The sequence below is a fragment of the Amblyomma mixtum genome, chromosome 5 (genome assembly GCF_055824585.1).
Source record: "Amblyomma mixtum isolate Tamu chromosome 5, ASM5582458v1, whole genome shotgun sequence".
Lineage (NCBI taxonomy): Eukaryota > Metazoa > Arthropoda > Arachnida > Ixodida > Ixodidae > Amblyomma > Amblyomma mixtum.
In genome coordinates this window covers 169,878,959-169,895,345 of record NC_143016.1, presented here as the reverse complement: position 1 = coordinate 169,895,345, position 16,387 = coordinate 169,878,959, and the positions used below count along the sequence as shown (strand labels likewise).

The 16,387-nt window shown below is 47.6% G+C and overlaps 1 protein-coding gene across 1 annotated transcript in view; it reads left to right on the top strand.

Moving 5' to 3' along the window:
* The first annotated feature begins 1,114 nt into the window (after nt 1–1,114).
* LOC149344658 (uncharacterized) overlaps nt 1,115–16,387 on the top strand; it is a 28,527-nt gene continuing 13,254 nt past the window's right edge. The window contains exons 1-2 of the mRNA XM_089547274.1: nt 1,115–1,172; nt 2,133–2,360. Of these exons, the coding sequence (XP_089403400.1) occupies nt 1,115–1,172; nt 2,133–2,360 (286 nt within the window). The remainder of the gene's footprint in view (nt 1,173–2,132; nt 2,361–16,387) is intronic.

Genomic DNA, 16,387 nt, shown 5'->3' with positions numbered 1-16,387 from the left:
CGCATAATCAAGCGTGACCGCAGAGTTCAAGGAAAATTCCGTAGTTTTAAAAGAACAAAGGGAACAGTAGAGCTGATCATCCATACCACCATGCGTCTGGCATCCATTTAATTCTTTTCCTTCTGTGCTGAATGGAAGATTGCTAACTGTTGGCGCCACTCAAAAAAGCTGGTATTGTCTCTGCATGACAGTTGGGATGAAGTTTTCAGATGAGTAACGTTGAAAACTCGAACATCGTTGACGGCAGTAGCAGTCGGCGTGTAGATGTCATCAGGCCAACCGTGGTGCAAACACAGAACGCGCTAGTGCGCAGTTTGTAGCAAAGAGTGTCTAACTGCACTTGGAGACTGAGGCCATGCATTAAAAAAGATTAGATTCGGAGTGCTTATTCAGTAGGAAGCTAAGAATTATTCTTTCTCCCGTTCATGACTTCGTGTCAGTCCCCCCCCCCCTCCCCCCTCAACATATTTCATATCAAGTACTTCTCTCTTTATCAAAAATTAAACCAGCTACTTTTAGAAAGTTAGATGTTGATTAGGTTACGAAACTGAGACAGTGACCATAATTACACGACGACGCCTTTGAAGTGGCGTTTGCTGTTCGAGGTGGAGCTGAGCTAGGGGAGTTCTTAAATATTTCAGTGCGCATCTAACACGCGAAACGTGTCGCTTGCCTCCACATCTGGTTGTTTACTTGAGTGCCTTTTGGTGCACACATTTGTAAAATAGTGACGGAGCCCGATTTCTCAGTTCGTGTAGCCGCATTCTACCTTTGCCGGCAAATACCTGTTTGCCAAAGCGTTTGTTTACTTGATAGCAGATTTTCACCTAATGACCCAAGTCTAAGTCTAGTGCCTTACAAACATGCCCAGTTCCACTGAGCTTTCGCCGTCATCAGGTTCACCGGAAGCTTCTGCTCTGCTGTGCGTCGAGTAAAGCTGGCTCTGCAATTTCCTGCATCGCTACAGAGCAGACATGACTTCCGTCGGCGCCACAAGTTCAGCGACATTTCCATTCCACAGCTGTAGCTAGTGGCATCGCTGATGCTGGAATCGCGAATCGCGAGTTTATTTCGGTCCTATAGCTAAGGTGCTCACTCGGTTACCCATCTGAAGATGGAGTCGCTTGCATCGCTATCAACAGCAGGGAGTAGAAGCGGTAGCGCTGAAACAGGTATACGCTTTTTTTTTCACGACAGTAGTGATAACATTGGAATGTCTCCGTTTCTGGACAAAATTAACATAATACCATGGTGGCTGTAATCACTCGTGCTCGGGGAAAAATTGCGCAATGCAGGGCTTTAATGTTTAATTCTTCTTGAATGGTCTGGAGTCTGGAGACAGTGAATCACTGTTCCTACTCCTGGGAAGTCCATGCACTGAGGGACGGGAGGGGGTACGTTGGGCATATTGCAGAAGACACTGAGAATTCTTGCTCCTCTGCAGAACGGTTCAGACGGGCTTTTATAATTAATAAACTGAAGTATAGTTTTTGTTTCTAAATGATTGAGAATACAAGGGCGGAAGGCGCGTGATAAAACAACATTTAAAAGTAATATGTTCGACGAACCAAGTAGGTTGTTGTCGATGCCACAGTCGGATGTATAGAAGAAGCGGTGCAAAGTTTGTCCAGCTTTTTTCTGTCATTCCAGAATAATGCAATTATCTCATGCTATGCTGCGCAGCCAATGCATTGCCCTACTCGCTGCTGTGCTATTGCACTTAATCTCTCCTATTTATATAACACGCGTCATCAGTTAGACGCTTACTCCGTGCCATGTTAGTAGTGTACTAGCAATGGTTAGAATCTGCTCACAATAATGGTAATCTTTGAATGATTTTGCTTTTATAGATATCCGACAGCAGCGATTAGCACTGCTGAAATATCTAGAGCATCTTGAATGCTCATTTCAGAGAAGAAAGACGAAATAAATGCGTGCCAATAAAGGGTACTAACCAGCAAATTACGAGGTCGGTGCGAGATAGGAGAATGGAAACGTCTTCTCGGGGTGCCACTGTGAATGAGTATGCGGCGAGTAGCAACTAACCGCAGTGACTGGCCTTATATGCGAATGTGAGAGACGGGTCGCACATGAACTGAATTCAGACTGTGCTTCACTACCTCCACCCGAAGCCGTTAAGCTTGACAAGGAGCAGGGCCACAGCCAGCGGCACCATACTCCGGACGAAGAGAACGCACACTGGCACGTCGCTCTCATCGGATGTGCGGCGTTGCTGTTCTGCACGGCTGTGTTCTCCACATCGGGTTTGTTCTACGTGTACTTCATGGAGGCGTTCGGTGTAAACCGGCAAGCCGCCTCCTGGCCATCCACAACCATGGGAGCGGCAACGGCTTTCTCAGGTACGAGCCTCGCGAAGTATTTTACGCGCCCCTGTGATCCCTCACTTTCAGTGCCAATGCATTCTGTGCTTCGCTTCCAAATAACGATGTACAACAAATAATGTCGAAACGAACGGACAGTTTCATTCAGAACAAGTAACAGAAGCACAGACAGTGACTATAATCACAGTTCTTCAGCATCTTTCACTCGTAATTAACTTAACTCGGAAGTGTGTTAAAAGGACCGACGCTGCCGCTTGGCTCTCAGCTGGCAACGTGGGACAACGGTGACAGAACCGCCAAAGCCGGGTTATTGTACGTCTGCTTTGTACAGGTAATCTATGATTTAAGACCGTGTAAGGGTTATTTAAAGGGGCCATGACATGGTTTGTCGTCTTATAGCAGTTTTGTATTGCACTGAACAAAAATGGCTGCGGTCATGCAGGTGTTGCGGAATTAGGGTGTACAAGGATATTGTAAAAAAAAAAACGGAAGACATTTATAGCATTTGCACTGCTATCATAGTCCTCCAAAATTAAGCAATAAACTTCCAATAAGAAAGGGTGTCAGGTAGGGAGACACTTTTTCACCAATGCTATCCACGGCCGGTTTGCGAGAGGTTTCTCGAGGTCTAGATTGGGAGGCGTTGGGGATAGGATGGTTGGTTTGGTTTATGGGGTTTAACGTCCCAAAGCAACTAAGGCTATGAGAGACGCCGTAGGGGAGGGCTCCGGAAATTTCGACCACCTGGGGCTCTTTAACATGCACTGACATCGCACAGTACACGGGCCTCTAGAATTTCTCCTCCAAAGAAATTCAACCGCCGCGGCCGGGATCGAACCCGCGTCTTTCGGGTCAGCAGCCGAGCACCATAACCGCTGAGCCACCGCGGCGGCTGTTGGGGATAGGAGTTAAAGACAGAATACGTAAGTAATTTGCGATTCGCTGATGACATTGCCTTGCTTTGTCACTCAGGCGATGAACTCCAAAGCATGATCAATGAGTTATTCATAGCGAAGAGGTCGGTCAAAAAGTTGACATGCAAAAGACCAAAAAGTGTTTTCAAAAGTCTCGCAAGCGAACAGTAGTTCGCAGTTGGTAGCGATGTGCTGGAAGTGGTAAGGGAATACATCGACTTAGGGCAGGTAGTGACCGCTGATCCAGATCATAAGAGGGAGATAGCTGGAAGAATAAGAATGAGGTTGAGTGCATATGGCAGGTTCTCTAAAATAATGAATGGCAGTTTACCAATATCCGTCAAGAGAAAAGTATACAACAGGTGTATCTTACCGGTACTCACCTATGGGGCAGAAACGTGGAGGCTAACAAAGAGGGTTTAGCTTAAGGACAACGCAGCGAGCTATGGAAAGAAAAATGATAGGTGTAACGTTAAGAGATCGGAAGTGGGCGAAGTGGGCGAGAGAACAAACGCGCGTTAATGATATCCTAGTTGAAATCAAAAGGAAGAAGTGGACTTGGGCAGGGCATGTAATGCGAAGGCAAGATAACCGCTGGCCCTTAAGGGTAACGGAGTGGATTCCAAGAGAAGGCAAGCGTAGCAGGAGGCGGCAGAAAATTAGGTGGGCGGATGAGATTAAGAAATTTGCGGGTATATGGTGGCCGCGGCTGGCGAAAGACAGGGTAAATTGGAGAGACATGGGAGAGGCCTTTGCCCTGCAGTGGGTGTAATCAGGTTGATGATGATGATGATGACGTTTAAACCCTGAAGAACTTTTTTAAAGCCAATTCAAATATTATACGACCACAATAAGGCAAAATATTACGCAAAGATGGCAATATACGCAAAGATGGAAAAAATATTGTGCGAATTCACTCAACAGCTGTATCTATTAAAAGACCAATCAGCGCGTGTAGAAAACCTGGAAAGAACAGTCACCTTCCTACGCGAAAAAATTATTGACTTGGAGGACAGAAGTAGGCGTTCCAACTTAGTTGTGTTTGGGGTAGAAGAAGACAGCGATGAAACAGAATCTGTCCTTAGGGAGAAAGTTATTTCTGAGGTTTTTCAAGAGAAGCTTGGTGTGACATGCAACTCAGTCGCCAGAATCCACCGTATTGGCAAAGCCGGGAAAAAGCGACCCGTCATATTGTTCTTCCAGGACTTTAATGAAAAACAAGAAGTAATGCGGAATGTCCGTAAGCTTAAAGAACCAAATATTCGGTACAAAATGACTATTCACGTGACACGCTCAGAATAAGAAAACTTTTATGGGATAGTACAAAAATTGATAGGGATCAAGGCAAGAAGCCTATTCTGGTGCATGATAAACTAAAAATGGACGGGCAAATTTTCGCGTGGGATGAGGCCAACAATTGCAGAATCAAGATACGAAATGAGCCGAGTAAAGAGTGACTCGCATCACCGCTTGTCAAGGAACTCAAGCTTCTTAACATAAATGCGCGCAGCGTGGTAAATAAAAGCGATCATCTTGAATCCATAATTCTAGGGTATCAGCCACACATTGTTGTAATCACAGAGACTTGGTTGCACGAAGGAATTGATGATGAAGATGTTTTCCCTCCCCTTTACCGGGTGTTCCGTCGGGACAGATCTACCAGAGGAGGTGGTGTTGCCGTACTCGTAAAACATGGCATCGACACTTCTTTCCTAACTCAAATTGAAAACCATGAAAGCCTCGCGTTAAAACTTTCTTGTTTGGGACGGTCCTTTCTAGTAATTGCAGTTTATAGAGCTCCCAATTCCCCCCCGCAGTTTCTACGTGAACTGTCTGATTTCATGAATGATTTTCACCATGACAGAATCTTATTAATTGGTGATTTAAACCTTCCATCAATTAACTGGGACAAGCCCTTTCTTAATCCCGATCATGCTGCTCATGAAGAGCACATATTTAATATTATGTTGAGACATGACTTGCAGCAAGTAGTGAGGCAGCCAACACGTGTACAAGGTTGTACTTCTTCTGTACTTGACCTTATCTTTGTAAGCCGATCTATTAGTGACTACCATGTTTCAATTGAGCAGGGAATTTGCGATCATGATTTGGTCCATTGTTCTTTCCCAGTCCATATTGTTTGCAAAAAGCCTGTGGCCAAAGTCTGCTATGTAAAGGACTTCTCGCGTGCGAAAGATGAGAGCGTGTTGGATTATTTAGATTTTTGCCTCAGCAGTTTCCGAGGCAGTAATGCTGATGAGCTATGGAATAAATTTAAAACACTATGCACTCACTGCCTTGAAAACTTTGTCCCTAATAAAATAATAAAATCACGCAAAGCCTCTCCCTGGATCACACGTGAAGTCCTGCAATTGAAAAGAAAAGTGAAACGTTTGAAACGTGGAGGCGCCAGTCGTTCCATTATTCAGTCTTTTCAACTATCCCTTAATGCAGCTGTGAGGACCGCTAAACGCCATTACTTTGAATACAGACTGCCTAATTTCATTCTAACTTCACCTGAAAAATTTTGGAACCACTTATGTCAAAAGAAAAAACCTATTGACCGAATAATGCACGACGGCAAGCCTATCACAGATAAAAACGATATTGCTACGCAATTTAACCGCTACTTCCACAGTGTCTTTGCTAATGCAAGTGGTGAACACGGTCCTTTTGAAACGGCCTGTACTATGCCTTTTGTTACGATATCAAGACCTGGCATTGTTGAATTGCTCCTAAGCCTGAAAACTAAAGCGTCGCCAGGCCCTGATAAAATTCCGAACGCTTTCTTGCGCCGGTATGCCGAAAAGCTTTCCGAGTTTCTGGTTGTTATTTTTCGCGCATCTTTGTCATCAGCTGTGATTCCTTCAGAGTGGAAAACTGCACGTGTTGTTCCTGTTCTAAAGAAAGGGGACGCATCACTGATATCAAATTATCGTCCCATCTCTCTCACTTCAACCCGTTGCAAATTACTAGAACACATAATAACCAAGTTCATCATCGGTTTTCTTGACGATAACAATATCCTTTCTAACGTTCAACACGGGTTTAGGAAGGGCTATTCTACTGTAACGCAACTAACATCGGTTGTTCATAGTTTCGCATCTGTACTTGATAAAACCGGCCAGGCTGATATTATTTTCATGGATTTTAGTAAAGCATTTGACCTCGTCTCCCATTTTAAATTAATTGACAAGCTTAAACAAGTTGGTCTTCCTAACTTTAGAGTTAACTGGGTTTCAGCCTACTTATCTAACCGACAGCAGTTTGTTAGTATTGACGACCATTATTCACACAGCCTGCCTGTCTCTTCTGGTGTTCCCCAAGGAAGTGTCCTCGGTCCCCTGTTATTTTTAATATATGTGAATGACATTGTAAAAGTACTTACTCATCCCGTTCAAATCCGGCTGTTTGCAGATGACTGTGTTTTGTTTAATGTAATTACATGTCGTGAAGACCAACTATTACTCAATTTAAACCTAAACAATATTCTGGATTGGTGCAACCAGTGGGACATGAAACTTAACGCTCAGAAAACCGTATTTATGAGGTTAACCAAGAAAAAAAACAGCCTTTTATACCCTTACGCTCTTCCATCAATTCCACTTTCGGAGGTAACTGAATATAAATATCTTGGCGTGACGATAACTAATAATCTAAGCTGGAACAAACACATAAGTAACGTATGCGCATCAGGGTTTCGTAAACTTTGTGTCCTCAAGCACAAACTGAAGAATGCTCCTGCGGACTTGAAATTTTTAGCCTATTCATCATTAATCAGACCCAAGTTAGAATACGCTTGCATTGTCTGGGACCCATTTACTAAAACTAACATTCAAGCGCTTGAAATGATCCAGCGCAAGGCCATTCGATTCATCTTTTCAAAATACCGTTCAACCGACTCACCTACTGCCATAATGCGAGCAAACCGAATTCAAACATTGCAGGTAAGACGTAAAATACTCAGATTAAAATTTCTTTTCCTTCTCAAACATAACAAGTTGTCAATGTGCCCGGATCCCTACGTCAAGCCATTTTCCGCTCCACGACCAACAAGACATCGCCACTCTGATTCACTAACTCCATTCACCGCCAGAACTAACCTATTTAAATACTCCTTCTTCCCCCGCACCGTAACTGAATGGAATGCTTTACCTTTAACAGCACTATGTGACATTGACTCCATTGAAGAAATAGAAGATTGACGCCATCTAACTTATTTGCTTTGTGTTTCGAATTTTCTTTCAGTGTTTTATTTTGTATGTTCATTTTGCACTGTATTGCCCCTCCTGCTAGGGCCCAGAAGGGCCTGCAGTATTCTGTAAATAAATAAATAATAAATAAATAATAGCCGATTATTGCCATTGCAAAACAATGCCCTTAATTGCGAAATCCACTTGGACTTAAATGCACCAACTTGAACCAAATTCAATCAGGCTTAAATCGAAGGTGAACTCAACGTCCAAAAAGGTAGCTTATACTAGCATGACAAAAAATATACCAGTTTAGCATAGGAATAAAGTCGAGTCATGTTGCGCATATGCCCCCTCATATGGCGAGATCTATATTGCCCTGTTGCAGTTCGCATTGGGAACTGAAACCTCAGGCCTCAAAGAAGCAACACCGATAAATAATGGATGCGGCAACAGCAGCGGGAGGCAGCCGGAGTGGAACGCCAGTTTCTTCGCCAACTGCGCGATGTCAGTACACTGTTAGAACGGGGCCACACAACCCACCGCTGGAACCAGTGTTAAAGATGGGGCTTCTATCCCACCGCTGGAACCAGAGTTGAAGACGGAGGGGTCCTGGAGATGACTAACTCGTTTAGCCTCGCAGGTACCGGCTCCGAATGACGATGTCGGACTGCGTTATCGAGGAAACTGTACAGAAGGGTTTTATTCTACATATTTACAGATGAGAATCGAATCGAATGCAATGCAATGCAAATCCTCCGATCACACAACAACATCCCGTTAAATACGGTTCGCGTTCCCTAGATCCCTGACTGGGGAACTTGGTTCGAATAACGTTGTCCAATCGGATGGGCCATTGATGACGCTGGCGGTACCACCCCCGGCACGGGGCGGTGCTGAAGCTCTCTCGCTCTCTCACAGCTTGGGGGATGAGAAGGGGAAGACAGTCATCAAACACAGATGCGTCACCTTGACCACTGCCGCAAGTGTTCTGTGCGTTGCCTCCGTGGGAAAGCAGAATCCCGCAGTCTCCTCGCAGGTGGTTTAACCTTCTCGAACACCCCCGCCGGATGGCCGAAGCACGAGACCCCTTCGACACAGCGTCTTTCAATTAGCAGCCTCGCTCAGCGTGACCTTGCGTAGCATCATCCAGTCCGGTGACCCGAAGGCCGACTCGGCCAACGTATACCGCTGCTTCCGCCGTGCTGCTGTGCATCTCTGCTTTCACCGTTGCCGCTGCTGTGGCAAGCTGTCGCCGCATCTTTGCCTAACGACGACACTCGTCTGACAGTAATTTCTCCCAGGTCCGTGGGACACAGCGCCCTTCGATCGGTTCGGAGGTTCGGTGATTTGGAGTGCAACAACCCCGTCCGTCGTCGTCAATGCTTCTGCCGCCGGCGCCAGGCCTCGTCATATCCCTTGCTTTGCGATGAGACACACCCGGCTCTCAGGACCACGTTGTCCACTCTTAACAGCTCGTCCGCGGCCCGAAATATCTCGAATGGCCAGCGTTCACGACCGCTGGGCAGGAAGAGATGAGGCCGGAGTCGGGTGGAAGGGCTGGTTTCCAGAAATGGCATCCAAGCTCGAACATTCAACAAAGAATGGCATCAGTGGACTGTTCCACGAGACAGGGCACTGACCCACAAGCAAGCGCTCGGAATTTGCCAAAGACCCACCAGGCTTTCTTACAATGACAATAAATGTTTACTAAAACATGATTGAATTTTGGCGTAATTTTGGTGCCGAGAAAGCGCAAAATATCCCCTTTGAAATCGCCAAAGACGGACTGCTTGGACCAAGGTTAAAAACAAAAACCCACACACAGTAGGTGGTCCTACCAAGTACTCCTGTCTACAACAATCGGCTGAATCCATCAGCATTTCCGTGCGGTTTTCCGTTCCTGAAACGCATCGAGAAATTGTTTTTGGAGAGCAGGACTCCGTCTAAGCAAGCGACCATTTTTGGGGGGACAAAACTGTCATAATCATGTTTGAGACGATGGTCAGTCTCAAATATGAACTTTGCGCCGTTCAAGTAACTCTGGTAACCCGACAACATCTGTGCCGCCTAAACCAAACGCGCGCTCTTTGTCTAAAGCGATTAACGCTTTTCTACATGTCAGCCTGCGGCTGACGTACTGAACATGGTGCTCTTCGTGGCCTTCGCCAACTTGACTTAATTAAAATAGCACCCAGTCCTCTATCATTGACGTCACACTGGACTAAAAACTCTTTACCATAGTAAGTGATCTGAAGCAAAGGTCTGGACACGAGCGCTTCCCCCAGACGAGTTTTCTCTTCGGTCATTTCAGTGTATGTCAGTGAGGCTCCCTTTGGTAAGATGTGAGACAATTAAGGGATCAAATCTCCGTCTACGCGACTCTAAGCGTAGTTCTACGCGAGCTGCACTCCTGTGAGTGCCGTTATCTCTTGGTAGCATGGGAAATCGACACCTGTGATTTCTAACTCAGTGACGCCCTGGCCTTTCTAACTCAGTGACGCCCTAGCCTTTCTAACTCAGTGACGCCATAGCCCTTGTCTAAGGTAAGGAAAAAAAAACTAACCTCCGATCAACTCGTTTTAACTCAAAAAGTAGCCCTTCCCTGCCTGATTTCATAAACACACACAGGAAAAAAAAAAGAGGAATAAAAAAAAGAAACAGCTACTTCGAATCGCCACGCGGGGGGGAAAGCTGACTCCCCGCCGCCGAGTTGAAAGGATTAGTCTTTCAGACGCGCCCGCCGGGGTCGCGCTTTGACTGATTGTACTGCGGTCAACTCGTGACAAAAGGCTGCAGAAAAAAACGATCCCCGACTCTCTCTGTCGTTTCCGCGCCCCGTCGAGGCTCTCCGAAAACCTTGGTCGCGCCTACAATGTCGATAACCGACTCTGGCTCTGGACAACGAGCAGTGACCAGCGCGAGAAGTTGCCTCTTTCTCTCGCCCCAAGCAGGAAGCTCGGCTACTCATTCGCCATGCGCGCTTCTTAGAATGCGGGGCCAAAAGTGAAGGACGATTCCTTTTCAAGTGCGCCCGCCGAACACGCCTGCATGTGTCGTCTCGGTTGTTCGACGCCTGCGTTCGCATGCGCTGAGTACCGCGCAACCTTGCGCCTTCTGATCTCTTGGGCCGCTTTGCCTTTTTCCTAACTGGCTGTTTGTCCGGACGGCGCGGTCTATTCTTTCTTACAGGCCGATGCCCCTTGAAGCACTTTGCGCCTGTTTTGCTTGGAAGACGTGCTCTCCCCTTTTCTTTACTGCGGTCAGCCTTTGACTCGCGTGCCGCCTGACCAGTAACTGCAAGCGTAAGTTTACGAGGCGCAACGCGGGAAGGCTTCGCCTTTCCTTCCACCGCATTTCTTTCTTTCGCCCCTGTCTGCGCAACCAAATTTAGGGCTTTGAATTTGATCCGTTTCCTCTTGGTTCTTGCCATTTTCCTTTTTCTGCGCCTAGACTGTGCCGCGTGCGTCTCCTGATCGCAACTAGCTCTCTCTAGTTTCTCAGTCGCACTTTGGAAATTTTTCTTAAATTCCAACCTGGCCTCTGTGCCTTCGCAGCAGAGTGCCAGCTCCACGCAGCTGACAGACGGACATGAATCTGCCCCTGAGATCCCTAGCTCATTCCTTTGGGGGTTGTCCTCTCCAGCTTGCCTGTCGCTCTGCGCGCCATTCTCTGCATTGCAGTGCTCAGCTACAATTGAGCCTGCCTGGCTGTCGCGCTGCGCACCATTCTCTCTACTGCAGTGCTCAGCTATAACTGAGCCCGCCTGGCTGTCGCTCTGCGCGCCATTCTCTCTTTGTCTAGAAGTCTGGCTCTTACTTCTATCTTTATGTTCGGCAGCCTCGCATTCTTCTTGCGCCAGCTTTGCCAAGGTAGCCTCTCCCGAGCCTTTGTCACTGAAGCCACTGTGACATCTCAACTCGATCTTACCGCGGTTGTTACTCTCAAAAGGGGTTTCCGCTGTTTCAATTTCGAAACCTTTCCCGATAGGTAAACCTCCCTTTTCGCGGTCCTGCCGGTTTGACGCCTGTATCGTCTCTACTGAAAGGGTCGCGCTCGTAACAGTCCCGACAAAGTTGTCCGTTGCCACTCCTGCCTCACCTGGAGGAGAATCCTCGCACTCGTGTAGTTTAGACGCTATCTCGGAATGCTCTCTCTTAGCATTACGTCCAACTTCTCCGGACACGGTCTCGGATTCTGCGGCTTCCCTTGGACCACCGCACCGGTTGAACGCGTTCTCTGCCACTTCCCTCGTGGTGTCGCGATTTACCAACGCGGCTACGGTCACAGACTTTGCGGGTCTTGCCTGCGGACCTATTTCATAAGCATCGCTTGCTCTTTCAGGAGTTCCGGCTCTCACACTACCGCCCTTTCTTCGTATTTCGTTTTGAAGTTCTAATATCTTTAGTTTCCTTGTTTAAATTTCAACCCTCCACTGTTGCCGTTGCCGTTCCTTCTCTTTTTCCCACTCTCGATCAGCTTCCTCTTTACGCGCTTTTTCCTCTGTGCGCGCTTTTTCCCCCTGTACCAAATTCCACGTATCTACCAGCAGCTGATCGTTATTCTTGACCTGTTCATGAATGAATTCGCACAGTTCAATTTTGGTTATTTTGCTCGGCACTTCAAAAGACAGTTCCTCGCATATCAACAGCAAGTCCGACCTCCACAATTCCATTAGTTCCATGACAACGCCTTCTCCGCTTTGGCTCTGCTAACTCCACAATGCCTTGAGAATAACCCCTCTCAAACGACAAAGCCCTGATTCCCAGTCAAGATTATTCTCTGAATCTTACAGCCTGGTGAATCCCTTAGCAAAAGCCAAAACGCTCACCCGTGGAGAAAGTACGACGTCGCACGGTCCATCCCACCGCTGCCACCAGTGTTAGAACGGGGCCACACAACCCACCGCTGGAACCAGTGTTAAAGATGGGGCTTCTATCCCACCGCTGCCACCAGTGTTAGAACGGGGCCACACAACCCACCGCTGGAACCAGTGTTAAAGATGGGGCTTCTATCCCACCGCTGGAACCAGAGTTGAAGACGGAGGGGTCCTGGAGATGACTAACTCGTTTAGCCTCGCAGGTACCGGCTCCGAATGACGATGTCGGACTGCGTTATCGAGGAAACTGTACAGAAGGGTTTTATTCTACATATTTACAGATGAGAATCGAATCGAATGCAATGCAATGCAAATCCTCCGATCACACAACAACATCCCGTTAAATACGGTTCGCGTTCCCTAGATCCCTGACTGGGGAACTTGGTTCGAATAACGTTGTCCAATCGGATGGGCCATTGATGACGCTGGCGGTACCACCCCCGGCACGGGGCGGTGCTGAAGCTCTCTCGCTCTCTCACAGCTTGGGGGATGAGAAGGGGAAGACAGTCATCAAACACAGATGCGTCACCTTGACCACTGCCGCAAGTGTTCTGTGCGTTGCCTCCGTGGGAAAGCAGAATCCCGCAGTCTCCTCGCAGGTGGTTTAACCTTCTCGAACACCCCCGCCGGATGGCCGAAGCACGAGACCCCTTCGACACAGCGTCTTTCAATTAGCAGCCTCGCTCAGCGTGACCTTGCGTAGCATCATCCAGTCCGGTGACCCGAAGGCCGACTCGGCCAACGTATACCGCTGCTTCCGCCGTGCTGCTGTGCATCTCTGCTTTCACCGTTGCCGCTGCTGTGGCAAGCTGTCGCCGCATCTTTGCCTAACGACGACACTCGTCTGACAGTAATTTCTCCCAGGTCCGTGGGACACAGCGCCCTTCGATCGGTTCGGAGGTTCGGTGATTTGGAGTGCAACAACCCCGTCCGTCGTCGTCAATGCTTCTGCCGCCGGCGCCAGGCCTCGTCATATCCCTTGCTTTGCGGTGAGACACACCCGGCTCTCAGGACCACGTTGTCCACTCTTAACAGCACGTTAAAGAACCCCAGGTGGTCGAAATTTCCGGAGCCCTCCACTACGGCGTCTCTCACAGCCTTAGTCGCTTTGGGACGTTAAAACCCATAAACCAACCAACCAAGCCACTAGCGTGGCGCACGAGCTTCGTGCCGAGCACCCGCCGAGGGGCTATTGTTACGTACGCCGCATTTTTAGAAAAAGCATCGACTCGATGCGTGCACACAAAAATACAGAGAAGAAAAAGAAAACAGAATTGAGGAACGCGCGGCGCTAAGCCACTAAATGTCTCGCGAAGAAAGGCTTAATCCGCACGGCGTTTACGATCTGAGGTCTTTGCTGATGGCGAGTAGTCCTGGAAAACCCATTCGGAAGGACTTGGTGGGTGACGTCGCTTAGTTGACAGAGAACTCTGTAGGGGCGGAGGTACTTCAGCATTTTTTTGTGAATGACCTCAACGTCGAAACGCCCACATTCTTTCGTCCGGTGCCTAGGTCACCAGTCTGTGGCTGCTGTTGTAACACAGGGGATCAGAGTGTTGTTGGTGGAGGATGTGCAGCCTCGCAAGTCGTCGGGCTTTTTTCGCACGAGCAGTAAACTCCTAGGCGCCAACGTCGAGGTCGTGGCCATCATGGGACAGAATTGCTTCCAACATTGTCGATACTTCGCGGCCATACAGCAGACAGAAGGCTGGCCTCCACGTGGTTTCTTTTTGCGCCATGTTGTACGCGAAAGTATTATTGTTACGTGACGGCAAGCAGTATCTGCTGGATATCGTCTCAAGGTTGATGCTCAACGTCAGTGTGCATACACAGCATGTTGACGAGCGTTTTAAGATGTTCGGTCAGTCGTTTCGTCTGGGCATGGTCGGCAGTAGTTTTCCTGTGAGTAGTGTGTTCAGTCCCATAAGCGGCACTGAGAGTTTGGCGGTGAAAGCGGACTTCTGTCCCTGTTAATAAGTGCCGGGGCGCCATGCCTCAGGACGATGTGTTCTACGAAAAAAAAGGGGACACTTTTAAGATCCGCCTTAAGAGTATGTCTCAATAGCATAGTGCGTTAATTACCATATATGCGGAATGTGGTTCTATACTTCACATTCACAGATCCCAGGGAGTCCTGATACAACTTCAGGAAGGTAAGAAGAGCGCTAAATTTTACACAAACCACACAGAAAGACGGACATGACGGGCGCTCTGGTTTGTGCAAAATTTAGCGCTGTTTTTACTTTCCTGAACACAATATCACACCAACTAGCCCAGCAAAAGGTCGTGATACAACTCCTGGCGCAGTGGTGCTGCGGTTATGCGATGCGCCACTGCCCTGCAATTGAAGGTGCTCCCAGCGGTGGGCCTTATGCGGCCAATGTTGATCTTCCCGAGCAACCAATCATTACTTTTTCTGCCACCTTCCATGGCAGGCAGTTCGCTCACTATTCGGTGGGCAGGTTGGGATGACGCCTCAAGGTCACGTGACCTAGTTCGCCCACATGCCTCCTAGGTGAATCTTTGGACACCACCTGCCAAAGTCAGGTGGTGTCATGTTACACACACGGCGATACCCGGCTTTACCTTTACATCCAGCCACATTGGCCAGACCATTGAAAGCTTCTATGAAGACGGGGAAGCGGCAATGAACAAAGTAAAATCACAATACCTTGTACTAATGGGTGACTTCAATGCGAAGGCAGGCAAGAAGCAGGCCGGAGACCTGGTGGTAGGCGACTATGGCTTAGGCTACAGGAGTAGCAATGGGGAGTTATCAGTAGAATTTTCAGAGAGAAATAATTTATGGACAATGAATGCCTTCTTCCGGAAATGAAAGAACAGGAATTGGACGTGGAAGAGCCCAAGTGGTGAGGTTAAAAATGGAATTGACTTCATACGATGCACTCACCCTGGTATTATGCAGGATGTGGAGGTCCTCAAAAAGCTGCGTTGTAGCGACCGCAGAATGGTAAGGTCTTGAATTAGCTCAGATCAGAATATAAAACAATAAAACTGTGAAATGGAAGCCTATTAACGAGTTAGCGGTAGGAGGAAAAATAGAGGAATTCAGGATACAGCTTAAAAACAGGTATCCGGCACTAACTCAGGAAGGCGACCTTTATGTTCAAAGAGTGAAGGATAATTTCACAGCTATCAATATGGAGTGCGCAGTAGAAGTAGGCGGTAGGATGGTTCTATAGGATACCAGGAAGCTATCTCAGGAGACGAAAAATCTGTGCAAGAAAAGCCAAAGCAAGAAAGCCTCTAACCTTACGGAGAGAACAGAACTGGCAGAGCTATCAAGGTTAGTAAATAGGCGCATGCAAGATATCCGGCATAAGGAAGTTTAATATGGAGAAAATATATCATGCTCTAAGGAACGGAGGTAGCCTAAAAGCAGTGAAGATGAAACTTGACATCGGTAAGAATCAGATCTATGCGCTAAGAAAAAAAAAGAGGGCAATGTCTATAGCTATTGGATTAGAAAGTAAAATAGCCGAAGAGTTCTACACAAATCTATAAGTAGCCAATGCATTCAGAACGTTGAGGAGAGAGGAAGAAGCGCTGTGTCGGCATCCTTGCGTCGACTGCGAGTTCAAGGGCGCGTTCAAGGGCTTAGATCGTCGGCTCCCGTCGACTAGTGGCTCGGAAGTTGCGTGGACCAGGACTCATTCGCTCATCTCTTTTATCGTGGCGACCAGCACTACACCACTTAGCCGTCTCTGTTGTATCTTCCTTTTAAGCCAATAAACATTTCACGCGCATCTTTATCGACGTCTTCTATTTACGATCGGGACGATACTCGGTGGCACCGGGTAGTGTGACGAAGACGACGAAGCTCGCAGTGGTGCGGGCGCTCGCGCTAGGCCAGCGGCCAGTGAATCATCTCTTGTCCATCGTGCGTCGCCCCTCATTTTTCGGCTTGCCGCCACGTAACAACATCCATAATTTTCTAACACATTTAATAAGCCGCTCTACCCAGGTTATTCTTCGTGTACTTCACTACTAGTGTTTCGGCCGAACCAAATGCTTTCTCGTTATCTCTGAACGCTATCT